The 27,032-nt window shown below is 39.0% G+C and overlaps 2 protein-coding genes across 3 annotated transcripts in view; one reads left to right on the top strand and one right to left on the bottom strand.

Annotated features, from left to right (window-relative positions):
• Positions 1 to 88: 88 nt before the first annotated feature.
• USP1 (ubiquitin specific peptidase 1) lies at positions 89 to 13,414 on the top strand. The gene is made up of 9 exons (XM_006147519.3): positions 89 to 218; positions 2,086 to 2,323; positions 4,056 to 4,176; positions 4,756 to 4,860; positions 5,406 to 5,566; positions 6,881 to 7,572; positions 8,442 to 8,612; positions 9,916 to 10,117; positions 11,880 to 13,414. Exons 2-9 carry the CDS (start codon positions 2,154 to 2,156, stop codon positions 12,616 to 12,618), a joined length of 2,361 nt encoding a protein of 786 aa, XP_006147581.1. The 5' UTR covers positions 89 to 218; positions 2,086 to 2,153; the 3' UTR covers positions 12,619 to 13,414.
• Positions 13,415 to 16,116: 2,702 nt separating this feature from the next.
• Positions 16,117 to 27,032, bottom strand: part of DOCK7 (dedicator of cytokinesis 7) — a 213,522-nt gene continuing 202,606 nt past the window's right edge. The window contains exons 47-48 of one of the 2 annotated variants that reach the window (XM_006147525.3): positions 19,773 to 19,940; positions 16,117 to 16,901 (exon numbers count right to left, since the gene is read on the bottom strand). In XM_006147525.3, the coding sequence (XP_006147587.1) occupies positions 16,859 to 16,901; positions 19,773 to 19,940 (211 nt within the window). In that variant the 3' untranslated portion in view covers positions 16,117 to 16,858. The remainder of the gene's footprint in view (positions 16,902 to 19,772; positions 19,941 to 27,032) is intronic. The other variant, XM_006147522.3, reaches the window with a different exon arrangement.

Here is a 27,032-nt window from a genome sequence, read left to right on the forward strand (position 1 = left end):
CAATGTAGGAGGTGCCGGCGCCAGGCAGGTCCGAGCGGCGGCCCGGGTTCCCGCTCTGGTGAGCGGATGGTCACTCCCCCGCGGGGAGCGCGATCCGGAGCTTCCCTTTGGTCGGGGACCCGGCGGGCTCAGGGCTGGGACTCACCTGTCGCACCTACACTCATTCGGGTCGGACTTGCCGGCGTCACGCCGCGGACCTCGCTTTGGGCCATGACCAGGTAAAAGGGCCTGGGGAAGCGGGGCCGGTGTCCTAGCGCGGAGGCAAGTTCGGCCGGCGCCGGAGTGGGGCTGCCGGGGAGACCCCAGCACCGGTTCGGTTCTGCCCCCCTGCTGAGCTGCCAGCCTAGCCCTCTACCTAGGCGGCGCGCCTCCTCCTGCCACCGCGGAAGGCAGGTGCGGGCTGGGCGTAAATAGGCCGATCCCACGGGCGACTGGGCCAGGAGCGGTGGGTGCGGGCCAAAGACGCCACGGGCCGGCCGCCCCCTGCCCGGCAGCAGTGTCCCGAGCGCACCCGCACCAGCCTAGTCTCTGCTCATCTTTGCAGTTTCCTCTCCGTTCCCTAGAGAGGTGCAGGACTGGGAGAATCAGTGATCCACTCACCGTTGTCCTGTGTCGGTCATTGCGAAATTTTACCGCGCATTTCTCTCGCTTACAGTTTTTCCAGAAGTGTTTAGAACGCCACGTGTCTTAAACCTTTGGTGAGGATGCTGTCCTTGTTTGACACTTTTTTCCTTGCAAAATAGGAATTGAGTGGTGTCATCTTATAAAGGAAAGAATTGAAAACGAATGGGACTGATCACGCTGTCATTTGCTCAGGAGGGTTTAGTGTCTTCAACGAAACTTGATTTATCATTAAAGGGAAAACACTTTTTGATGTAACAACCCCCCAATTATAAGGAAAGCCAGGAGTAAGGAATGAGTGTAAGATGCAGCGTCTAGTAAGGTATTAACGTTCTGGTAGTGTTAAATGATCATTGCGTGGAGGCGGCCAGGTTTAGTTTATTAGGGTGTCAATCCGATCTTTTCAGCTCTTAGGTCTTTTTTTTTTTTTTTTTTTTTTCCTATTAAGTCCAGTTACTCTGTCACAAGAATCTAGTTCCTATCACTTACTAGAATTGATTCTCAAGAAAAGTTCTTTGAGAATTGTTAATGTTTACACATCACTGACAATTTAGTTGTCTAGTATACCATTCATTAGATAGCATTTCATCAGAAGCGTTGAGTCCAGAAGAGTAAATTAAGTTGGAGACAGAAATTAGTCAACTTTTCAGTTCTCCCTGAGTTTGGGCTCAAAAGTGGTTTCCCTGCAGTTCAGTGTCAGGAGTTCCTAAATGAGAGTCAGCAGAGTGAATGTTTAAAGATGGAATTTTAGTGACTTTGGTGAGTTCATGTTAACTACATTTGAAGCTCCTTGCAGGGATTTTAGGTTCTTGCTGGGGTTTGGGGCCCTAAGTAATTTTAATGGTCATATACCAGTCAGGTAATTATCCCCCAGATGTCTTAATGGAAAACAACTGATATAGTTTATGTTACCATTTCCCTTTCGTCCCCACACTAGACAGTTTATTTGAAATAGGGTAGAAAGCTTGCAAAAGGCAAACTAAATCATCTATTTTCCTTCAAAGCATTTTTTTTCTTGGAGATGTTTTTTGCTATAGGGTGCATGTGCTCCCTTTTTCTGAGGCAGAGAGACAGAAAGCGAGAAATCACCACTCCCCCCTTCCCCCGGGGGCCACAATCCCTTCTCCTCCATTCTCCTCTCAGGATCTTGGGCATGCATGCACACGAGCCCGGTGTGAGTTTAAGCCACTGGGTCCGGGACTCGAACTGTGGTTGACTACATGGGAGTCCAGCGACATAGCCATGACGCTAACTGCTGGTCCCAGGCTGGGTTTTTCTTTAAGGTGATGGCAGGTTCTGTCATTTAAACTGTAAACATCCAGTGCCTATTGACAGGCAATTAAGTTTCAAATGAAGTTCTACAATAATGTGTACTGTTGCCTTGGTAATTTTGTTTTTAGAATTGATTTGGTTGTCTACAATGAATAAAGAAAAATGAAAGAAACTCTCTTCTTTAATTAACAGATACAATTTGTGATTACAAGTTTTCTCTACATATTAATTCTTGTCACTTACTGGGATTTGAAGAGAAAATGCCTGGTGTCATACCTAGTGAAAGTACTGGGCTTTCAAGAGGTAGTCCATCAAAGAAAAACAGACTGTCCTTGAAGTTTTTCCAGAAAAAGGAAACTAAGAGAGCCTTGGATTTCACAGATTCTCAAGAAAATGAAGAAAAAGCTTCTGAATACAGAGGATCTGAAATGTATGTATCTTAAGTATGTTTCTGTACTTTCTAAAATTCCGAAGCATTGAGTTGATTCCTGTCTGACCTGAGAGTCAGTAGAAGCACCCCCAACCCCAATGCACTTTTAGTGCACTCAGAGTATGGCAAGTCTAGGAGTGTATTCGTAGTAGAGCAGAACAAAATTGATGGGTCCCCGTAGGGATCACAAACATAAACATTGTGCTTAGCCATTAACACTAACTCGGAGAAATAGTTATTGACTAAAATTATCTTTCAGTTTAAAATTAATCAACTGTAGTGCAACACATTTTTCTAAGTGTAACAAAAAAAGGTGATGCTTTTTTCTTTTGTTCAGAAGACTTGAAAGTTATCTGATATTTACATTCTAATCATGTAGTCATATGCAGATATGTAGTCATAACTAGTCATACCTGGTGGAGGCATACAATTGCAAATTTAAATTAAGATGAAAAATAAATACTTCTGATGCAAAAGAATTCTTTAGTGACTGAAAAGGAATTTCGATGAAATAGAACACTTTATTCCACCAGTGGCTGCTCTAGCTGGAGTCAACACTAGCTCCATATTCAATAGATAGGCACTCTGCTGGGTGACTGGTGTGGATTTGAGCGCATGTGTTTCTGATGTCTGCCAGCAACCAGTTGAGCTTATGTGTGAACCTTTTGTTTTTCAGTATTTGTGCTTATAAATATTAATGCTTTGAGGTGTTGGAGTAATGATTACTAGTGGTAGTAAGTTAAATAAAAATACTGAGAGGACCTATTTTATTAAAGTGAACAGTGACAAACTTAATTTTTTTTTTCTTTTTTTTTGTGGGGGGAGAGATTTTCACTATAGGGCGCGTGCGCTCACCAGACAGCCAGAGAGAGACATAGAGACACTGAGAGCGAGAAATCACCCCCCAGGGGGGATGGTCATGGCGCAATCCCTTCTCCTCCATTCTCCTCTTGGGATCTTCGGCACGCACGCACACGGGCCCGGCATGAGTTAGCCACGGGGTCTGGGCCGCGAACCGTGGCCGACTACGTGGGAGTCCAGCGACATAGCCATTATGCTAACTGCTGGTTCCCAGACTTAATTTGTTTTTAAATGGATACCTATATAATATTTTATTAGACTTTATTTTCTCTTAATATCTAATAACAGAATCTGACTTAGTGTAGCCTCTCCCAAATGTTGTAGTCAGGTTATTCTCAGATTTTTTTTAAAGAATTAATTAATTAATTAATTAATATTTATTTATTTTTTATTATTATTTTTCACATGAGTTTGCCAGAGAAGCTGGGGGAGAGGAAGCAAGCCACTAGGTCCTGTACTTGAACCACTATTTGCCACATAGGAATTCCAGCATCTTAACCACCACACCACCTGCTGGCCCGAGTCCCAGATTTTTATTTGGAGTTAAAACTACTTGATTAAAATTTCACAGTAGACTAAATAACTCACAGAACCAGTTCCTCAATTGTCTACTCTGGAAAATGGGATTATCATTTTAAGGGAATTATTTTAGAGGCTTGTTGAGTATAATGTTTTTAAATTCTTTAAGAAACTTATTCCAGGTATTTAGCAATTTTTGAAACAGTACCCATTTTTCCGCTTAAAATGTCTTCTGAATAAAATCCATTCTCTGTTCAGATGATAATAGCGTTTAGGAAAAGATTAAGTCTAGAGGAAGTAATATTTTCACTTTGTTTCTTCATTCTACCTTTCTCCCCTCTATATCTCATAGTGATCAAGTTGTTCCTGCTGCACAGTCCTCACCTATAAACTGTGAGAAGAGAGAAAACCTATTACCATTTGTGGGACTGAATAATCTTGGCAACACTTGCTATCTTAATAGTATACTTCAGGTAAATGGACAATTTTGCTATAGAACAAAACTTTAGTAGGCAAAAAATGATGTAACTAACATTTAATATTTGTGAGCTTTTCAGGCTATTGGAGGACTTTAATAGTCCCTATTATCTTTCTCTTTGATAATAAATAAACCAGAATGAGCTTAAATAATGATGTTAAGTTGCATTTTACTAAACTGCCTTTGGAGTTATTAATAGGAAAAGTGATAATACTAAATAAAGAAGGGAAGCAGAATTAAGTATACTTTAAGTAGATGCCAAACCTTTACTTTCTCTGCCTGATTCCTAGTGCTTTGGTGCTATGTATCTTTTCTCTAGAAAGCACAGTATATTGGTGTTATGTTGTGCTCTTGTAGACTTTACGTTTCAAAATTGTCTGCCCAGGCTCAATGCTTTGTGTCAGTGAAAGTGGATATTAGGCTAATATTGATAAGATTGAGGACAAGTTTAGATATAGCTTAATCCTGGACTTTTAGGTAGCATACATTAAAAATACACTACAAAAAGCATGATACTGTTTAATGATTTTAGTTGTTTGTTCAGTAAATTGTTATATAATCTCATTTTTTAAAGGTATTATATTTTTGTCCTGGTTTTAAATCTGGAGTGAAGCACTTATTTAATATTATTTCAAGGAAGAAAGAAGCTCTAAAGGATGAAGCCAATCAAAAAGATAAGGTAAAAAACTGAAGTAATATAAGAAGCAAAAAAAGTAAAATTATATTAATGTACTTGCTTAGAAATGAAAAAATAATAGATATACCAAATTGGGAAGAAGGACGAGGAAGATTATTTTTTTGTTAACTACAGCTGAGATTTGAATTTCTTGGTACTTTATATTGAATGTGATTCTTCTTCAGTTAGTGTGAGGTAACTAATAGGTTATCCCCGTTTACTACAATCACAATCACAATTTGACATATCCATGTGACAGTTCTTATTTATCTATTGTTTTTAAATTGACTTTTAAAATTAAATGAATATTAAAGATATCTTATCTTTGACTTTCAAAATTAGAAAACCATTAACTTCCACATCAATAGAAAGTTTAAAAAGAAAAAAAAACTTTTAAAAAATTTACTTCCATATGCCATATAATTAGTACTGTAATGACATAAGGTTTAGGAAAACTAGTATTTATTGAGACAGAGACCAGAAGGGAGAAGGTACTTAATTTAATTTGCCCACCAATGGAAATATTGATCTCTGTGTTTGTGTGACAGGGAAGTTGCAAAGAAGATCCTTTGGCAAGTTATGAACTCATATGCAGTTTACAGTCCTTAATCATTTCCGTTGAACAGCTTCAGGCTAGTTTTCTCTTAAATCCAGAGAAATATACGGATGAACTTGCTACTCAGCCACGGCGACTGCTTAACACACTGAGGTAAAGCCTATAATAAAATCTTAGGGTTACATTTAGTCACTTACTTTTGTCTTTGGTGAAGAGCGATTTCTGAACTACAGACAAGGAAAGTAGAAACTCCTGTTCCATGGTCCTTTATATCCCAGAGACACTGAAAACTTGACATTTTTTCATTAATTTGGTACTAAATTCATTAAATCTGAATTTGAATAAAGCTATTTGTAGTCTTATTTATCTCTACTGTGATTACTCAGATGTTTTTCTGTAATAGTGATTGTTTAATTATAGGATACTGTCACCTCAAGTTGGTGATACATATTTTACATGCGAGACTGTCTTTTTGAATCTGAAAATACCTGAGTTTCCAAACATGGTTCTGAGGATCTCAGATTAGAAATTTTAAGGCTAGGAGCCAGAAGGTGGTGTAGTGTTTAAGGCACTGGACTCCATGTGGTCAAATAAGGTTTGAGTCCTGGATCTGGTGGTGGCTTGAAACTCAAGCTGGTTGAGTTTGCATGTGTGCCCAAAATCTCAAGAGGCATTTGGAGAAGGGATTGTGGCATGGCCATCCCCCCTGGGTGTGTGTGAATTCTTAAGGAAAAAAAAGATTTTAATGTTATATTAAAAGTATATTAAATATTTAATTACATATATTATGTATAACAATTATAAATTCTAAATATTTTTATGTGTTTGGAAGAGAACTTTTAGTTAACTGGGTTAGATTGTGCATACTGTCTTTAAAAGTGATTTGAAACTTTATAAAATTGACTTATTTTAAAAAATGATACTTATAAGTAAGTCTTTTAAAAACTCATTTAATCATTTTTAGAAAGACATAGGTGTAGTAAGCTTTGGTAAGAAACATTGTAGCAAAAAAAAAGAAACATTGTAGCCATGAGCAGATTTGAACCTGATTTTCCATCTTAACTAGTAACCTTGGACAAGTTATCTGTTCATAGCGGTGATAATAATATCTATATATCATAAAGTTATTGTGAGGATTATGTGTACATATACTGTAAAAAGCATTTTGGATAAAAGTTGGCATATGGTAAACTATATAAACTATTAGCTACTAATGTATCTAGAAGAGGATCACAATGTTGCGATAATGAAAATAGAGTAAAATTTGTTTTTATTTTCTAATTATAAGTTTAGGGAAGATATTTCAAATTAGTACTGACTAAGTGTCTTCAGATTTGTAAGATGAACTAATTTATATTATCCCTATCATGAATTCATTTCTATATAGATTTTCTTTGTATAGATTTTCTCTATGTACTATGTATTCAAAACTTCTAGAATAGATGAAATGGAAATTTTTACTTATAGGGAACTCAACCCTATGTATGAAGGATATCTACAGCACGATGCACAGGAAGTATTACAGTGTATTTTGGGAAACATTCAAGAAACATGCCAACTCCTAAAAAAAGAAGAAGTAAAAAATGTGGCAGAATTATCTCCCAAGGTAGAAGAAAAACCTTATCAGAAAGAGGAAGTGAGTGGTGGTGACAGCATGGAGATGGAAAACATGAGGCATTCTGAGGACTGTGAAGAAAAGCTCTCAAAAGGAAATGGGAAAAGAAAAAGTGACAATGAATTTGGTAATATGAAGAAAAAAGTTAAAGTATCCAAGGAACACCAGTCATTGGAAGAAAACCAGAGACAAACTAGATCAAAAAGAAAAGTTACAGGTGATACTTTAGAGATTCCTCCCAAAGTAATCCCCAAGTACATTTCTGAAAATGAGACTGCAAGACCCTCACACAAAAAATCAAAAGTTAAAATAAATTGGTTAAAGCCTGCAAATAAGCAACCCAGCATTCTTTCTAAATTCTGTAGTCTGGGGAAAATAACAACAAACCAAGGATTCAAAGGACAGTCTAGAGAAAATGAATATGATCTTGAAGAGGACTTCGGGAAATGTGAAAGTGGGAACACAACTAACGGTTGTGCACTTGAATCTTCAGGAAATAATGTTAAACCCATAAATGTTAATGAAGTTCAATCCATAAGTAAAGGTCAGTATAATTCTTAACCTTTGGTAGAAAAGAGCACTCACAATCTGAAGTGTTAGAATTCTCTCTTTGTAGATAGATGTTGGATGACAATATAACCTGTATGGCTAAAATTTTAAGAGGGGGAAATTAGCACTGAATATGAGTTCATGCTGTAAGTGCTATGCTTAGATGTTTGTGTATATATACATGTTTTCATGTGTGCACTGTCACTAAGGTGATGCTAATTTGAAATTATAAACTAGAGAAGTTGAAGGGAAAGATTATATTTTTATATATGCAGTATTTGATATAAGTCATACAGGAAGTTGTGTTTATTAAAATTCTTAAAGTAGAGAACTAACTCCTTATGCCTTACTATCTAGTTGGTTCATATCTACAGACCTCAGGGAAAATATGTACTATTTTTTAAAAATTATTTTATTTAACTATCATTTTAATTTGACCAGAGAGAGCAGAGAGAGAGAGAAAGAGAGGGAAGTGAGGAAGCATGCCGTCAGGTCCAGCACTTGAACCACAGTAGGCCATGTGGGAGTCCTGCGCCCTTCACCACATCACCTGCCAGCCCTGAAAACACGTACTATTGATATGGTTAATGGTTTTACCAAGAGTGTCTTCCTGATTTGAGGGTATGCTACAGGGTAGTGTCTTTGAGAAGGGATGATAGAACTGACTCTTTTCCTTTTAGAAACAATAGTAATTCATAATTTCTATAAGGGATTTACATTTCATGAATAAGGCACCTCCTAATACTGATAAGCTGAGATATAAATATAGGATTTTTATTCAAGATACACTTTATTAAAATGGAGAATTGGTTATTTGGACTGGTATTGAAAACTAATCTGCGTATTTTCCTATTTTCATTTTAGGTGAGGAACAAATTGGTTTTGAGCTAGTGGAGAAATTATTTCAAGGTCAGCTGGTATTAAGGACTCGCTGCTTGGAATGTGAAAGTTTAACAGAAAGAAGAGAAGATTTTCAAGACATCAGTGTGCCCGTACAAGAAGATGAACTTTCCAAAGTAGAGGAGAGTTCTGAAAGTAAGCAAGATTTGAGTCTTGCATAACTGTGAAGAAATAACTAGGTTGTTGGGAAAGTCATGACCTTCCTGGCAACCCAATAGTTTCTTCAATAATACAATCTAATAAAGAAAAAAAAAAAAGAATACAATCTAATAGTAGTGTATACAATCTAATAGTAGCATATATAGTAATTAGGGAAAAAGCTGGCTTTTAGTGTCCTTAATCTGAGAAGACTCTTAAAAAGCTTGGAAAATGGAATTAAAGTATGAGTTTATTCTGGGTCAGCAAGTGTGTGGCAGTTCAGGTGGTTGGATCCCACATGGGTGACTCTGAGTCTCAGACTGGCAACTTGAAAAATATGCCGGGCGCATGTGTGCCCAAAATCCGGAGAGGAGAAGGGATCGCAGCATGGCTATGCCCCCTGTGGGGGGGGTGATTTCTCATTTTTCCCTCTGTCTTGCTGATGAGCGTGCACACCCTATGGCAAAAATCTTTAAAAAAAAAAAAAAAAAAGTATGAGTTCATTCTGGTGCAGAATTTTTTGAAATGCATATGTAACTTTTTCATGAAATAGGTTTTCCATGAACTTTGGAATGATTCCATGTATGTAACCTTTTGTTTTTCCTTTATGAGAGAGTATGAAGAGAAAGAGTTTTGAAAAGAGATGGAATTAGGTGTTTGATGGGGTCGCCCTGGGTAGTGATTGTCCTGCCCCAGGTTGCCTGTTTCTGGTTCAGATTTGCCTAGCCTGTGTCTGGTTCAGATTTGCCTAGGAATTGAACCAGGTCCTCCTACGTAACCTCCAGCCTCCCAGGAGGCTGGCTGGGTGCTGCCACAGTGGGGTCTAACATAGTTAACCTTTGTTATCTAGCATTACTTGTTAATAGTCAACATTCAGAAAATTGGGCATTTTTATTTTCACACAGTGTTAGGATAGAAAAAAGAAATTTAAAAAGTGTAACTCTTGGAGACCTGAATCTTCCGGCATTACTGAGGTTATTTTTAACACAGTATTTGGCCAATGTTGTGTCTAGTGCTAGTATAAATCATAAAGCTATGGAAATGTCATGGGAAATAATCATGAGATAGTTTACCTGTCAGATACTGAAAACTGATGATTAAATACAAACTGCTTAAAAGGTAGGTTCACTATTGCAGACAGCTTATGATGAACGTAGTTTTTGAAAGTAAAAGAAGTCTCTGGTTGTTTTGCAGTGGGTAGTCAGTTGAAACTGAAGGCGATTTTGAATATGGAACTTTGTAACTTAATTTTTGAATGTCTGAAAGAGGTATTTGTGAATGAAAGAAATCTCTTTTTTAGTTTCTCCAGAGCCAAAAACTGAGATGAAGACCTTGAGATGGGCAATTTCACAGTTTGCTTCAGTGGAGAGGATTGTAGGAGAAGATAAATATTTCTGTGAAAATTGCCACCATTATACTGAAGCCGAACGGAGTCTTTTGTTTGACAAAATGCCTGAAGTTATAACTATTCATTTGAAGTGCTTTGCTGCTAGTGGCTTGGAGTGAGTATAGTAAATAAAAACTATATGAAAAGAAAGAACTGCACTAGAAAAGATTTGTTCACAATATAATAGGAATATAAAGTACTGAAATGAATTTGTAAAGTTTGCCTTAGAAAAGTTCTTATTAACAGTCTACTTGTATAAAAGCATTAATTTAAATACTTTCAGTAGAGTTATACATAGCCTATTATAATTTCTTTATGCATCATTTTATACTCACTTCTTACATGCTAGTTGTATAACTCAATTTTAGTATAACTGAATTGTACTAAACACATTACATACATCAAGACCTTTTGCAAAGCAAAATTATTTTAGTTTTTTGTTTGTTTGTTTTTAATTTGCCAGAGGGTGCATGCTGTTGCCAAGGAGAGACAGAGGGAGAAAGCACTCTCTCCCACAGGGCGTGCTCACACTGCAATCCTCCTCCTCTGCTTCTCCATCCTGTCAGGATTTTGAGCACGCACACAGATGTGTCTAGTGTGTTTTTCAAGCCACTAAATCCAGGATTTGAACTTGTGGTCGGCCATGTGGGGTCTGGCTTCCTAGGCTATGGGGCCAGCCCTCTATTTAGTTTTAAGGTAAGCCAGAGAATCAAACTTGTCTGACAGTTTTGGGAAATATACTTCCATGGTTGAGAAATGAAACTTTCAAGAGCTATTTTAAAAATGAGTCTAAAAGTAATTGAATTTTGGATAGTCTGTGACTATCTGATATGTGTATCCTTTGCACATAGTGACTTGTTTGAAGTTACCATGACGACTCCCAGTAGCTATCACACACTATTATGCCAGAATATGACCGACAGTCCTTTCTGTGTTCAGTGCTCATTTTCTCTTTGCTACAGTACTGTTTTGTTTGTTCCCAACTCTTGGTAGAGAAAGACTTCACATAAAATAGCTTAAAGAAGTAAAGGATTTTGGTTTATCAGTCCTTTAAAAGAGCCATTTAGGGGCCAGCAGGTGGCATAGTAGTTAAAGGCGTTGGACTCCCACATGGGTGACCACAGTTTGAGTCCCAGACCCAGCTCATGGGACTCAAGCGAGGCATGTATGCATGTGCATGCATGCCCAAAATCCCAGAGGAGAATAAAGAAGGGATTGTAGTGTGGTCATCCCCCCTGGGGGGTGATTTTCCCTTTCTTTCTGTCTTTCTGGAGAGTGCACACGCCATATAGCAAAAAATCTCTTTAAAAAACAAAAAAAGAAAACAAACAAAAAAAAAACGCCATTTACTGACTAGCAGGTGGTGTGGAGGTTGAGGCGCTAGACTCCCACATGGCCAACTGAGGTTCAAGTCCCAGACCCATTGGCTTGAAAACCATGCTGGGGGCCTGTGCGTGTGTGCCCATGATTCTAAGGGGAGAGTTTGGGGGAGGGGACTGCAGCGTGGCCATCCCTTAGGGAGATGATTCCTCACATTCCCTCTCTGTCTCTGGCAAGTGCACACCCCTATGGCAAAACTTAAAAAAAAAAAATCTTACTGTATAGAATTAGGAAAATAAAGACAAGGGGAAAATACTGTATGTTCTATATTCTCCATAAAAATATCTGAATATTTGCAGTTACTTTAGTATTTTTTGTTTGTGTATGAATTATAAATATTGTTAAAAGCTGAGGTCTTTTATTCTGCTTTCTGTTGTGTTCACAGAAGAACTGAATAGTTAGGGTTCATTCATTCTTTTATTTGGTTTTACATTGGATGTAAAGTTTTGCATTTAAAATGGAACTATAGGAAACCTCTTTCTTTCTTTCTTCCAAAGGTTTGATTGTTATGGTGGTGGACTTTCCAAGATCAACACTCCTTTATTGACACCTCTTAAATTGTCACTGGAAGAATGGAGCACAAAGCCAACGAATGACAGCTATGGATTATTTGCTGTTGTGATGCATAGTGGCATTACAATTAGCAGTGGGCACTACACTGCTTCTGTTAAAGTCACAGACCTTAACAGTTTAGAACTAGATAAGGGAAATTTTGTCATTGACCAAATGTGTGAAATAGGTAAGCCAGAACCATTGAATGAGGAGGAAGCAAGGGGTGTGGTTGAAAATTATGATGACGAAGAAGTGTCAATTAAAAGTGTCGGTGGAAATACACAGCCAAGTAAAGTTTTAAACAAAAAAAATGTAGAAGCCATTGGACTTCTTGGAGGACAAAAGAACAAAGCAGATTATGAGCTATACAACAAAGCATCTAATCCTGATAAGGTTGCCAGTACAGCGTTTGCTGAGAATAGAAATTCTGATACTAACAGTACTAATGGGACCCATGAGTTTGATAGAAACAAGGAATCCAGTGACCAAACAGGCGTTAATATTAGCGGATTTGAGAACAAAATTTCATATGTAGTGCAGAGTTTAAAGGAGTACGAGGGGAAGTGGTTACTGTTTGATGATTCTGAAGTGAAAGTTACCGAAGAGAAAGAGTTCTTGAATTCTCTCTCCCCTTCTACATCTCCCACATCTACTCCTTACTTGCTATTTTATAAGAAATTATAGAGTGAGTGTACTTTACTTGTGTATATATTAAACAGACCTGGATAAACATTGGAAAAGCTGATTACATTAAAGTCTTTAGCTTATCTATTGAAGCTATTGGATATTATTGGTCTCTAGTTTTTTATATAAATAGTGAAAATGGAATTACTGAAAACCATGTTAATTTTTAGAATTCATATCCTTAGTAGAGACTAGTGACACATTAGCTTCTGGGAACAAACTTGTATAGGTTAATTGAATTATCCAGAATGGAAGCATTTAAACACTTTGGATTTACACTGATCTTTGTGTTTGCTTTTTAAAATAAAGTGTATTTGTATTCTCCATATTTTGGAGTAATTATCTACATGATGTTTATAGGTCCTGTGGGTTTTCACCTAAGAAGCAGAATGACATTCAGTACATTTAGTTTTATAAGTCGTGAAGCCAAGTCTTTAATGGGCTATATTAGAGGCACAAAGTCTAAACGGTGTATATTCACAATGATGTACATTTTGTGCCTTGAATCACTTTGAAAAGTGTCTCAAAACCTAGACAGTCTCCTGTCTTCATAAGAATTTTATATGTATTTATGAGGATGACTCTATACTTTAGTAAATCTTTTGGGGCATGGACTAATTTGTATCTCTTCATACTCATTCTGCACGATCTGTATATAGTATGTCAAACTTAGAGGTATGACCTTAAATTTAACTTTTTTTTAAAAACTGGGAGGTCAATAAAATTTAAACTGCTTAACAACTTGTATACAAATGGTCAAAATATTTACTTGTATATTTATCATAAATACATCTGAATTCTCTTATAGAACAGAATAAGTGTGTGTGTGTGTGTGTATATATATATATATATATATATATATAGGAGGAAAAAAAGCATGCATAATTACCTTTAATATTCAATACTTGACAGAAGGTGAAGTGTTTTTCAAGGAGGAGAAATTGTGCTTAGGTCATCGGAGCTGTCATACTTAAAAAGAAGTTTACAGTAAAAATTGTTGCATACCAGTCGCCCTTTAAAGTAGACAACTTAATGGAATCTTAAACTGGAGAACTTAAGATACCTTGGACATACATTAAACACTTGGTTAATTTTCATTTTAAATGTAATAGTCTAACTTGGTAAATGTTCAGTTATGTATCTTATGACCTGTTAAAGGACATTCTTGGTACCAAGAGTTTTCTTAAGAATGACTCTGAACATACAAATGCTACACTGTTAATATGCCATTTCAACGTAGTACTTCATCTAATAAATGAGAGCTACATAACATTCTTCTACAGGAAGGTGTGATGATAAAAACATTGGTTCTACTCATTTCTACATTCAGAAGCAGCAGTGGAACATGAGAAAGCAATAGCCCTGAGCACTACCCATAAGTTTTTGATGGAGCTAGAACTGAGCTTGGTTGGCCTCTAATACTCAAATAGGCAATGTTTAGAACTATTAAGAGACTTTCTTTTTTTAAAGAGATTTTTGCTATAGGTTGCACATGCTCACCAGAGAGAAAGTGAGAAATCACCCCCCCCTGGGGGGATGGCCACACTGCAGTTCTTTCTCCATTTTCTTGGGATTTGGGGCATGTATGCACACATGCCCAGTGTGAGTTTCAAGCCACTGGGTATGGGTCTCCCAGCCATGGTCGGCCATGTGGGAGTCCAGCAACATAACCACTATGCCATCTGCTGGTCCCAGAGATAACTGATATGATGAAAGTTTGTATTTTAAGAAAATGGTCAGTAGGTGGCATGGTGGTTAAAGTACTGGATTTCCACATGGTTGACAGGTTTAAGTCTGGGACCTGTAGGCTTGCTTTCTCACTTTCTCTCACTGGTCAGATTTTCTTTTTTTTAAATGAATGAAATTAAAATGATTGTACATAAGTTTTAAAGTATTCAGAATCATACCAGTATTAAAAGAAGATGACTCTGTTTTGACTCAAATCAGGAAGTAATTGGTATTATGTGTTCATTAAATAATAATGATACAGGTCTTTTTTTTTTTTTTTTTTAAGAATAATTTTATTTAACATTATTTAATTTGACCAGAGAGGGACAGAATGTGGTAAGGAGTGAGAAAGCAAGCCACCAGTTCCAGGACTTGAACTGCAAGGGGGACTCTCAACCACGTGAGAGTCTAGCACCCTTAACCACCACGCCACCTGCTGGTCCCAGTGATACAGATCTTAAAATCCTTGATACTGTTACTGAGATTTGTGTGAAGCAGTCCAAAGTTCCATAAAAGTAACCTAGTGAGAAGTAATGTAGGGTTTACTTAATATCCTTTATGTCCACCTTCCTCTTCATACCCTCTATCCCAGCCTTCCAAGGAGGAGGGGAGGAGGAGTATGTCGCTTCTTTCTTTTCTAAAGACAGTCTTGTTATGTCAGGGTCTTCTTGCTTCACCCTCCTGAATTGCTGGTATGCACACTGCCCCACCAGCCTTCAGGAAGGGTTGAGAGTGGAACCCAGGCCTCCTGCGTGTGACCTCATCCTGCAAACAGCAGTGTCTTCCTAGAGAGCCCCACTGGCTACTGGGCCCATAGATTCCACTCTTGACTCCTTGCCCTGTTGACTCCTCAGAGGGCTCTTTTTCATTCAACAATGTAGACTCAAATGAGTGATTTTTTTCCTTTATGATTCAGTCTTTAAAGAGAGATCAATAGGTAGGAATTTTGAGATAATAGCGCCCACTATTAAAATAAGTTGGAGAGAGATGCTAACCATCACTACGTTCTTAGGGGAGATGGACATTATTTACCCTATTTTCCACATGAACTATGGAATGAAGACATTGTATTAAATCTGAGTTCTTAATTGATTCATGTTAACTGGTCAGATCAGGGATTACAAATTAAACCATTCTTTTTTGGGGGAGAGGGTTTTGCTTTAGGGCACGTGTGCTCCCCAGAAAGAGATAGAAAGCGAGAAATCACCCCCCAGGGGGATGGCCACCCCACAATCCCTTCTCCATTCTCCTCTCGGGATCTTGGGCACGCACGCACATGTGCCTGGCATGAGTTTAAGCCACCAGGTCAGGGATTGGAACTGCAGCTGACTACATGGGAGTCCAGCGACATAGCCATTATGCCAACTGCTGGTCCCTAAATTAAACCATTCTACAAGTACTATTATAAAAACATTGTTCAAAACACTTTCAGAAGTCATCAATATGTACTGTTTTGAAAAAACTTCCTAAATAATTTAAATGTTTTTTTCTCAAATTTTCCCATAAACTAATTTCAATTAAAGAAGGTAATTTTACCTTTTACAAATCTGTACTTTGTCAAATCTATACAAGCATTCAAAAGTAACTGCTCATTTAACTGATAGAGTAATCAATCAACTTCAGCTCTGTTAGTATAATGGTCATGTGAAAGCTTTAAAGCAGACTTCTAGTTTACTGGTTTAGATCATTAAAAACTGATGACTGGCTTGTTTAATCTGAAATACATGAATTATTCAGTTCTGTAACTTTGAAGTCCATACGATTAATCAATAGTATAAGATTCAGTTATAAAAATCAAGCTGCTGTCAATGGTATAGCTATCCTATTACTTAAAGATAAGTTTTATCAGATACATTTATTTCTGTAATTCCGAACGTCTTTTTTTGGTATCCAAATAGAAAATAAGCCAGTTTTAAGATTTCACAAAGCAGTTACCAATCTTTATCCATTAACTCATTTATTTAAGTTGGGGCTCTTTGGGATCATATAGTGACTTAAGTTTTATTTTTAATTTTGTTCATTTTTGAACTAGTTTTATGATGAATTCTTATTTCTGCCTCTGTCAATAAAAAGTCTGAAAGTCCCACTCAGTAAAATTAGTGTAAACATTCACATATTTAATAGTACCTTTAAAATAAGCATTACTACATTTAAAATGGTTCCAAAATGAATCTATAAATGGTAATATAAATTAAAAAGTATGAACTTAAAGTAAATAAATTTAACATTAGCTATGGTATAAATAATGCTAAATGTATAGGGTACCTTTGAATCATTAAAATGTCTTTAAAAAGATAACAGTATGTTACCAGAACATTAGAAACCATAGCCATGATTCTCCAACTTTGACAGTCTACATTTGACACTTTCAGCCACTGCATTCTTCAATGAGTATATTAATGCCATAACTTCCAGAAGTAGATCCCAAGTCTGTTTCGATAGGTCTTAGCTTCCTCTCACACTCCATGCTGAATGCATGGCTCTTCATATGAATAAAACAAGTACATTTATTTTAGAGATCCATTTTGCGAAGGCTCATTCGACTGAAGGAATCTCTGAGGAGAAATGAGAGGATATAGTTAAAAGAAAACAATGTTTACATATACCTTTGAAATGTTTTACATGATCTTTTCTACCAGAATTATCTCAAAAGTTTCACAAGTTCTTAGTTTTCGAGTTAGACTTTCTTCCTCCACACCCATTTATATATATTCTGGCTTATATTGGGTCATCAGGAAAGTCATGGTGCATTTTTGCATAGAAAGAACAAAAATCCGTCATGACTTTCCTGACAACCTAACAGATTTCTATGGTATAAGGGAAGGAAGAATATAGTCTTCCCATAAAAAGGAGTTGAAGATCTGAAGAAACTGAGACGGATTAGTGAAGTGACTAGCTCTCTGGTATCCAGCACCCTCCCTGAGAATTCTGCCTGGTGAATACAAGACCTGGTGGAGGAGAAATTCCAAAAAGATTTAAGGGCAAACTCAGAGGGGACTAAGTACAATGTTGCCCATTGGGAATTCTAAGAAGAAACCATCTTCTAGAGTGTTATATTAGTATAGGATTTGGAAGCAAAATATATTTTAACAGAGAAAAGATGTAAAACAATCCCTCTGCTCTCCCTCTGTTGTAGACTGTGGAAGAGATTCAGAGCTACACGCTCCCCTGTGGGGAACATGCAAACAGCAGGACTGAGTAATATAGACAGTTTTTAAAAGAATGTGTAAATGATTGTTTCACAGGTCTAGAAATACAACAATTTTCGACCACTGAAGAACAGGTTATTCCCATGTGATTAAACAGCCAGTTTAACTCTTATGCAGTGTATTAGATCATGCATCTACATTCTGTTTTCATGTAAGCAACTTTGTCAGCCTTCCAAAATTATCTTACCAGATAATTACAATTTAATAGCTTCGCTGTTTTACTGTTATTTCAAAGAAAAGGGTAATAAAATATCAAATGTCAAAATAACGCATGTTGTATAAAAATTTGATTTCTGGACCAGCAGTTAGCGTAATAGCTATGTCACTGGACTCCCACGTAGTTGACCACGGTTTGAGTCCCCGGCTTAAACTCATGCCGGGCATGTGTGCGTGCGTGCCCAAGATCCCGAGAGGAGAATGGAGGAGAAGGGATTGCGGCGTGGCTGTCCCCCCTGGGGGGTGATTTCTCGCTTTCTATCTCTCTGTCTCTGTCTGTCTGGAGAGCGCATGTGCCCTATAGCAAAAACCTCTCAAAAGAAACGAAAACAAAAACAAGAACAATTTGATTTAAAAAATGCAAAGAGGCAGATTCCTTTTAGTAGTTATTGTGCCCTTTTCTGGAATTCAGGTGCCAAAAAGTAAAATAGTATTGTACCAGGAACTTTACATTTGTAATGTCAATTCAATCTCTCCAACTTCTTTTAAGGAAATACTGTCATCTCATTATCCAGAGGAGAAATCTAAAAATTAGATGAAATTACTTGCTCAAGTAGAACTTAAGTCTCAGTTATTTCCTTTTCTAATCTGTCAAACTTAGCAAGTGGAGAAAAATATTCAAGGCTTTTTTGTTGATACTCAAGGGGTACTTTAATGCACAGCTAGAGGATCACACTGTATGATGTTTACCCTCATGGCTGAGGGAGGTGAATTCTCTCACTAAAGTATCAGAAAGTTTGACAGGACCTTAAAAGGAATAGCTGTTGGGAACCAGCACTTAGCGTAATGGCTATGTCGCTGGACTCCCACGTAGTCGACCGTGGTTCGTGTCCCGGACCCGGTGGCTTAGAACTCACGCCGGGCGCATGTGCGTGCGAACCCAAGATCCCGAGAGGAGAATGGAGGAGAAGGGATTGCGGCGTGACCATCCCCCCTGGGGGGTGATTTCTCAATTTCTGTGTCTCTGTCTCTCTCTGTCTGTCTGGCGAGCGCACGTGCCCTATACAAAAGAAACGAAAACAAAAACAAGAACAATTTGATTTAAAAAATGCAAAGAGGCAGATTCCTTTTAGTAGTTATTGTGCCCTTTTCTGGAATTCAGGTGCCAAAAAGTAAAATAGTATTGTACCAGGAACTTTACATTTGTAATGTCAATTCAATCTCTCCAACTTCTTTTAAGGAAATACTGTCATCTCATTATCCAGAGGAGAAATCTAAAAATTAGATGAAATTACTTGCTCAAGTAGAACTTAAGTCTCAGTTATTTCCTTTTCTAATCTGTCAAACTTAGCAAGTGGAGAAAAATATTCAAGGCTTTTTTGTTGATACTCAAGGGGTACTTTAATGCACAGCTAGAGGATCACACTGTATGATGTTTACCCTCATGGCTGAGGGAGGTGAATTCTCTCACTAAAGTATCAGAAAGTTTGACAGGACCTTAAAAGGAATAGCTGTTGGGAACCAGCACTTAGCGTAATGGCTATGTCGCTGGACTCCCACGTAGTCGACCGTGGTTCGTGTCCCGGACCCGGTGGCTTAGAACTCACGCCGGGCGCATGTGCGTGCGAACCCAAGATCCCGAGAGGAGAATGGAGGAGAAGGGATTGCGGCGTGACCATCCCCCCTGGGGGGTGATTTCTCAATTTCTGTGTCTCTGTCTCTCTCTGTCTGTCTGGCGAGCGCACGTGCCCTATAGCAAAAACCTCTCCAAAACAAACAAAAAAAGGAATAGCTGTTGATAAGACTTACGTGTGGTGTCCAACTAGAATGACAGGTCAACAGAACCATGATCCTTGAATTACAGAAAGAACTGACTTCTACCTTGTAGACCGAATTAATAGGTGATAAAAAGCTTTCACTAGTTGCCTTTGCTAGGTTTCAGGAGACACAATGTGTGACACCACATAAGAAAAGTTCTATTAGTTCAAGTTACATTAAGTGATCCAAGCAGATTTCATCGCTCTCAAGATCTCCAAAATAACTGGAAAAAAAAGAGAGTACCTGTGGCAGGAGACAGGCAGTACCGCCTTGTATAACTGAGGGATCTTTCTGTTTATTAGTGGCTGGAGGGCTTCTTTAAGGCGATGGTAGTTTCTCTCCAGTTCTCTTTGATACTCCTTTTGATCTGGACCGATTAAGCTCTTATTTTTTCTTAAGGCATCCTCACACCTAGGAAAAATAGTATGTTATCAAAAGAGTTTTTCCAGCTTGGTGTGTGGGCTTAGTGCTCTGTCTCTGTGTATGTACACACACACACCACCATGAGGACAGTTCAATGTTCATCTTTTCATTTTAGGTTTAAGGCAGGAATAGATCAGCAACGGAGTTTTTAAAAATCTAATAAACTTCACTTCTAGTTTTCATTAAATTAAAAATTATAAATTTTTGGGAACCAGCAGTTAGTGTAATGGCTATGTCGCTGGACTCCCACGTAGTCGACCGCGGTTCGCGTCCCGGACCTGGTGGCTTAAAACTCACGCTGGGCGCGTGTGCATGCGTGCCCAAGATCCTGAGAGGAGAATGGAGGAGAAGGGATTGCGGTGTGGCCATCCCCCCTGGGGGGTGATTTCTCGCTTTCTGTCTCTATGTCTCTCTCTGTCTGTCTGGCGAGCGCACGTGCTCTATACCAAAAACCTCTGCTCCCCCCCCCAAAAAAAAAAAATTATAAATTTTTAGGGGCCGACAGGTGGCATGGTGGTTGAAATGCTAGACTCCCACATGGCCAACAGAGATTCCAGTCTTGGACCTGACAGCCCGAAAATCACAAGTAAATCAAAAAAATAAAAAAAAAAAAAAAAGATTAGGGGCCAGCAGATGATGTGGTGGTTAAGGGCACTGGGCTCCCACATGTCTGACCGTGCTTCGAGTCCCAGACCTGGAGGCTTGCTTTCTCACTTTCCCTCTCTCTATTGCCCTCTCACTCTGTCCTTCTCTGGTTAAATTTAAATAAAGTTATATAAAATAATTAAAATGATTTTTTAAAATTATAAATTAAAAAAATGTTAAATCCAAAGCCATTTTTCTCACATCACTAGTGGACTAGAAGCTTTATAAAGGATATAAACATACTAATATATGTGACTTTGCCTTTGTTAAGATAAATGTTCCCTGGAACCAGCAGTTAGCATAATGGCTATGTTGCTACTGGACTCCCATGTAGCAAGCGTGGTTGAGTCCTGGACGTGGTGGCTTAAACTCGTGCTGGGGGTGTGTGTGTGCGCGTGTCCATGATCCTGAGAGGAGAATGGAGGAGAAGGGATTGCAGCGTGGCCATCCACCCTGGGCGGTGATTTCTCGCTTTCTATCTCTCTGTCTCTCTCTTCTCTGTCTTTCTGGCAAGAACTCGCGCCCTATAGCAAAAACCTCTCCCCCCCCCCAAAAAAAAGATAAATGTTCCTTAATAAATAGACCTTTTTTTTTTTTTCCCCTGCTATAGGGTGCGTGCGCTCGCCAGAAAACAGAGAGGCAGAGAGATAGAAAGCAAGAACTCACCCCCCAGGGAGGATGGCCACGCCACAATCCCTTCTCCATTATCCTCGGGATCTTGGGCCGGCACACACACACACCCGGTGTGAGTTTAAGCCACTGGGTTCGGGACTCAAACTGCGGTCAACTACATGGGAGTTCAGCAACATAGCCATTCCGCTAACTGCTGGTCCCAATAAATAGATCTTTTCTTAAAAAAATATTTATTTAATTCCATTTGTTGTTACTAGTTTTTAATTTGACCAGAGACAAGACAGAAAGGGAAAGTGAGAAAGCAAGCCACCAGGTCTGGAACTCAAAACTATTGTCAGCCATGTGGGAGTCCAGCGCCTTTATCCACCACACCACCTGCTTGCCCCAATGAATAGCTCTTTTTTTTTTTTTTTGAAAGGTTTTTGCTATAGGGCACATGTGTTTGCCAGAAAGACAGACAGAAAGTGAGAAATCACCCCCCAGGGGGGATGGCCACGCCACAATCCCTTCTCCTCCATTCTCCTCTTGGGATCTTGGGCATGCACGCACACGCGCCCAGCATGAGTTTAAGCCACCGGGTCTGGGACTCGACCTGCAGTCGACTACATGGGAATCCAGCAACATAGCCATTTGCTAACTGCTGGTCCCTTAATGAATAGATCTTAACGATAATCTTTTATGCAACTTATTCAAAAATTTGAGAAAAATATTTAGACCCTGATAAAGAAAGGATGTTTAAAAATAAATAAATATATCTCTATATATCTCCATCGAAACTTGTGGAATACAGCTAAAATGATGCTTAAAGAAAAATATATAGCCATACATGCTTATAGTAAAACAGAAGGCTAAAACTGAAGAGCTAAACAAAAATAGAAAAAACTCAAAGTACAGGAAGAAAATAAAATTTAAAAACATGATAGAGTTACAAAAATAGCGAAAGTTGATTTTTTGGGGAAAAAAATAGATGAAGTTCTAACAAGATTAAATGAGAGATAACCACATATTCTCTATTAGAAATTTAAACTAGGGTGAGCCCATGGCCTGGTGGTTAAGGTGCTGGATCTCACATGGTCAACTGTATGGTTCAAGTCCCAGACTGGTGGCATGAAAACAAGCCAGATGTATGTGTGTGCCCACCCACTGCTGAAAGGAGGTAGAATTGGAGGAGAAGGGATTGTGGTACGACCATGCCCCACGCAGGGGTGCTTTCTTACTTTCTCTGTCAAGTGTACATGCCTTTTGGAAAAAAAAAAATTTTAAAGTTTTTTAAAGGAAACATGCCTCTTCTCGTTAGCAGCCTGAGGTGATCTTTGAAAATGGTTCGCTATTCACTTGACCCAGAAAACCCCACAAAGTCATGTAAATCAAGAGGTTCAAATCTTCGTGTTCACTTAACAACACTCATGAAACTGCCCAGGCTATCAAGGGTGTGCATATCTGAAAAAGCCACCACGTACCTGAAGGATGTCACTTTACAGAAGCCGTGTGTGCCATTCCGTCGTTACAATGGTGGAGTTGGCAGATGTGCCCAGGCTAAACAGTGGGGCTGGACACAAGGTCGGTGGCCCAAAAAGAGTGCTAAATTTTTGCTGCACATGCTTAAAAATGCAGAGAGTAATGCTGAACTTAAGGGGTTAGATGTAGATTCTCTGGTCATTGAGCACATTCAGGTGAACAAGGCACCCAAGATGCACCGCTGTACGTACAGAGCTCATGGACGGATTAACCCACACATGAGCTCCCCCTGCCACAGCGAGATGATCCTCACTGAAAAGGAGCAAACTGTTCCTAAACCGGAAGAGAAATTTGCACAGAACAAAAACATATCCCAGAAGGAGACCAGCATAATGGCTATATTGCTGGACTCCCATGTAGTCGACCACGGCTTGAGTCCCAGACCCAGTGGCTTAAAACTCACGCTGGATGTGTATGTGTGCGTGCCCGAGATCCCGAGAGGAGAATGGAGGCGAAGGGGCTGCGGCGTGGCCATCCCCCCTTAGGAGTGATTTCTCACTTTCTGTGTCTCTATATCTCTCTGTCTTTCTGACGAGTGTACACGCCCTATAGCAAAAAACCTCTCCAAAAAAAAAAGATATCCCAGAAGAAACAAGAAACAAAAACTTATGGAACGGGAATAAAGTCAGCATAAAATAAATGTAGATAAAAGTTAAAAAAAAAAAAGAAAGAAAAACAGAAACATGCAATCAAATGCAGAAATTAAAAAAGGCATAGAGGGCCTGCCTGTGGTAGCTGCATGATGGTGAAGCAATATGGGAGCCTGAGTTTGGATCTGGGTCAACCTGAGCACACTGGGCAGACCCTCACACATCTGGGATCCTGGCTGGCTGGGAGTCTAGAGGAAGGATTGTGGTGTGGTGAGAGCCTGGAATGATGCCCATGTGTCTGTCTCTCTCATAGACAGAAACTTAAAATAAAAAAAAAAGTGAGACTTAGAAGATACTGTATATAACATAATGCAAAAAAATTCTGAAATGACACTTTTTTTTTTTTAAGAGTTTTTTTGCTATAGGGCGCGTGCGCTCCAGAAAGACAGAGAGACAGAAAGTGAGAAATCACCCCCCTGGGGGATGGCCATGTCGCAATCCCTTCTCCTCCATTCTCCTCTCGGGATCTTGGGCACGCACACACATGCGCCCGGCGTGAGTTTTAAGCCACTGGGTTCAGGACATGAACCGTGGTCAACTACATGGGAGTCCAGTGACATAGCCATTACGCTAACTGTTGGTCCCTGAAATGACACTTTTTTAGGTAAATAATAATTTAGCAAAACAGACTCAAGATAAATTGTGAGTAATCCTAACATCATCAAATAAATTGAGTCTGTTAAGTAATAAATCTACCCACAAAGAAAATACGAACATGCAAATTCAACTAAACATTCTAAGGATAAAGAACACCAATGTTGGGACCAGCAGTTGGCATAATGGCTATGTCACTAGACTCCCATGTAATCTACTGCAGTTCGAGTCCTGGACCTGGTGACTTAAACTCAAGCCGGGCACGTGTGCATGTGTGCCCAAGATCTTGAGAGGAGAATGGAGAAGGGATTGTGGCATGGCCATCTCCTCCGGGGATGATTTCTCACTTTGTGTCTCTCTGGTGAGCACACACACCCTATAGCAAAAACCTCTTTCAAAAATAAAAAAGAACCCCAATGTTACACAATTATTCTGAAGCATAGAGGGAGAAAAAACAACTGTTCCTGAGAGGAGTTCACAACTCATTTTTCAAGGATGGGATACAAAAACCTAATGGGGGCTATAAGAAAAATAAAGCACAATTCAATCTCGCCCCTAAAAATAACCGCGGAGCTCCTGAACAAAATACAGGGAACTGTTGGACCAGGTGACAATGACCTTCGACTTAGGATTCTTTGTCTGGATTACATCCTGACAAAGCCATCATATACTGTAAGTCAGAAATGCATTCGAGAATCATGCCAGGCCACGTGGGCCCTATTCTCTCATCCCAGGAGAATGGAGAGGGGTTGTGGCACGGCTATCCCCTCTGGAAGGTGATTTCTCATTTTCCTTCTCACTGTCTCTCTCTAGCAAGCACATGTGCCCTAGGGCAAAAACCTTTAAAAAATGCATTTAATACACCTGTTGAATATCTTGGCTTAGCATAGTCTACCTTAAATGTGCTCAGTAGACTACTATTATCCTACAGTTGGGCAAATCATCTAACACAAAGCTTATTTTATAACAATGTTGACTATCTCATGTAATATATTAAATACTACGCTGAAAGTAGAAAACGGAATGGATGAATGGGTACTCAAATTATAGTTACTACTGAGCGTAAAGTCAGCAAAGTCAAAAAATCATAAACAAACCACTCTATGTTGAGGACTATCTACTAAAGGTGCACACATATGCACACACACGCAATGCAATTCTCAGTATTAGTATTAGTTTTCTTTGTAAGGTTTGTATTATTATTATTTTTTCTTATTTAAAAGGAGAAAACTGCTACAAGAGAACACTTAAGGAAAGCTGTTGGCTACAGGAATTCATTACTCTATAGTAAATGTATACCAAGAGAAGGATGTTTGCTTAGAATTGTTGTCATAGCAAAACATTCCAAAACAAAAGCAAGAGAAGATGTAGTCAATTGCTTGTTACTAAACCTCTATGACATAAAGAACTATGTGTTGTTTTGTAATCATCTAGCTCATAAAAACAGCAATTTATTTGTTGCTGTTTTTTCTGTTTGTTTATAAGAGAACATGTGCACTCACCAGAGAGAAAGACAGAGAAGGGGAGTGGGGGGAGAAAGCAATCCCTAGTGGGGTATGGCCACAGTCCCTTCTCCTCCATTTCTCCCTCCTTTTGGGATGTTAGGCATATACACATGTGTGCTTGGCATGTTTTTCAAGCTGCTAGGGTTAGCAATCAAAGTGTGCAGTTGGCCATTTGGGATCTGGCTCCCTCAACCACCAGACCTTAGTACTGGCCCTGCTGTTGCTATTTTAGACACTCCCAAATAATAAAACACATGCTAGAAATCAGTCAGTTCTACAAGTAGGACACAGGAGAAGCTACGTTTCCTGTTTTCTAAAACCCATTCTAAGAGGCCTTCTAACACAATAATCATAAAATCTCAGATGTCCAGCAAAACTTTGTGAAGTTCTTCTTTGAGGTGCTTATGATGATCAGGCAGGAGAAACTGACAGCAATTTGACAGTTACTGTCATGAGGTAAAGCAAGGTATCATCACAAACTACTTCAAACAAGTTGGCACTACCCGTATTTTTCTGATGAACGAAACTGATAAAGGAAAATTATTTCTGCCCCTAATAAATCCATTCAATGAATGAGTTGATGAAAGAAAACATACTTGATAATTTAATAAGAGACAGTATAATAGGTAGCCAAAAACTGGGTTCTGACTATGGGTCTGATGCTGCTTTGTCAGGTGACAAGTCACTTACTTAAAGGTACACAAGATCTGTTCAGTCCGACCCCAGTCTACTCTCCTAGTCATGCTTTTGATTTCTGCTCTTCAGACAGTCCATGGTTCCAGCTTCTCTAGAGTACTTACCTCTCCAGAACAGGTCCAGAACTTTGTTCATGCCCTTTTTCCTATCTGGTATTCTCCATTATAAATTATGTGCCTAATTTGTACAACCTACCCTTAAGAGGTTGAGATCCTTTTTTTTTTTTTTTGGAGAGGTTTTTGCTATAGGGCACGTGCACTCACCAGAAAGACAGAGAGAGACAGACGGACAGAAAGCGGGAAATCCCCCCCGAGGGGGGATGGCCACGCCACAATCCCTTCTCCTTCATTCTCCTCTCGGGATCTTGGGCATGCATACACACGTGCCTGGCATGAGTTTAACCCACCAGGGCCAAGACACGAACCACGGTTGACTATATGGGAGTCCAGAGACATAGCCATTACACCAACTGCTGGTCCTGAGGTCGATGTCATTATCCTTACTTTACAGATTAGAAACCTGAGGATCATATTGGGTTGTCAAAAAAAGTCTATGCATTTTTGCATAGAAAAACAGAAAAAATACATCATATCTTTTCTGATGACCCAATAGAAATTACATGAGCTGGAAAAGGTCAAATAATGATAAAATCAGGATTTGAGCATAAGTTTTTTGCCTTCAAGTTGACTGCTTGTTAAGTTTTCTAAGAGAAGAAAAATTCACCTATTGAAGATTAATAATATAGAGGCGGGCCGGACGCCAAGGCTGCGTCCGGTCAGCGGGCCGGACGCCAAGGCTGCGTCCGGTCACGGGACCTCCCGGGCCCTTCCGTGCTCGGC

Source organism: Tupaia chinensis, unplaced genomic scaffold, assembly GCF_000334495.1.
Source record: "Tupaia chinensis unplaced genomic scaffold, TupChi_1.0 Scaffold000215_1, whole genome shotgun sequence".
NCBI classification, from domain to species: Eukaryota; Metazoa; Chordata; class Mammalia; order Scandentia; family Tupaiidae; genus Tupaia; species Tupaia belangeri.

What these genes read in the sequence shown, in the direction of transcription:
- USP1 (XM_006147519.3), top strand. Translation starts at nt 2,154, where the DNA reads ATGCCTGGTGTCATACCTAGTGAAAGTACTGGGCTTTCAAGAGGTAGT. An exon ending in GAATACAGAGGATCTGAAAT is followed by an intron (nt 2,324 to 4,055) that starts GTATGTATCTTA and finishes TATATCTCATAG; the next exon opens with TGATCAAGTTGTTCCTGCTG. An exon ending in AGTAGAGGAGAGTTCTGAAA is followed by an intron (nt 8,613 to 9,915) that starts GTAAGCAAGATT and finishes TCTCTTTTTTAG; the next exon opens with TTTCTCCAGAGCCAAAAACT.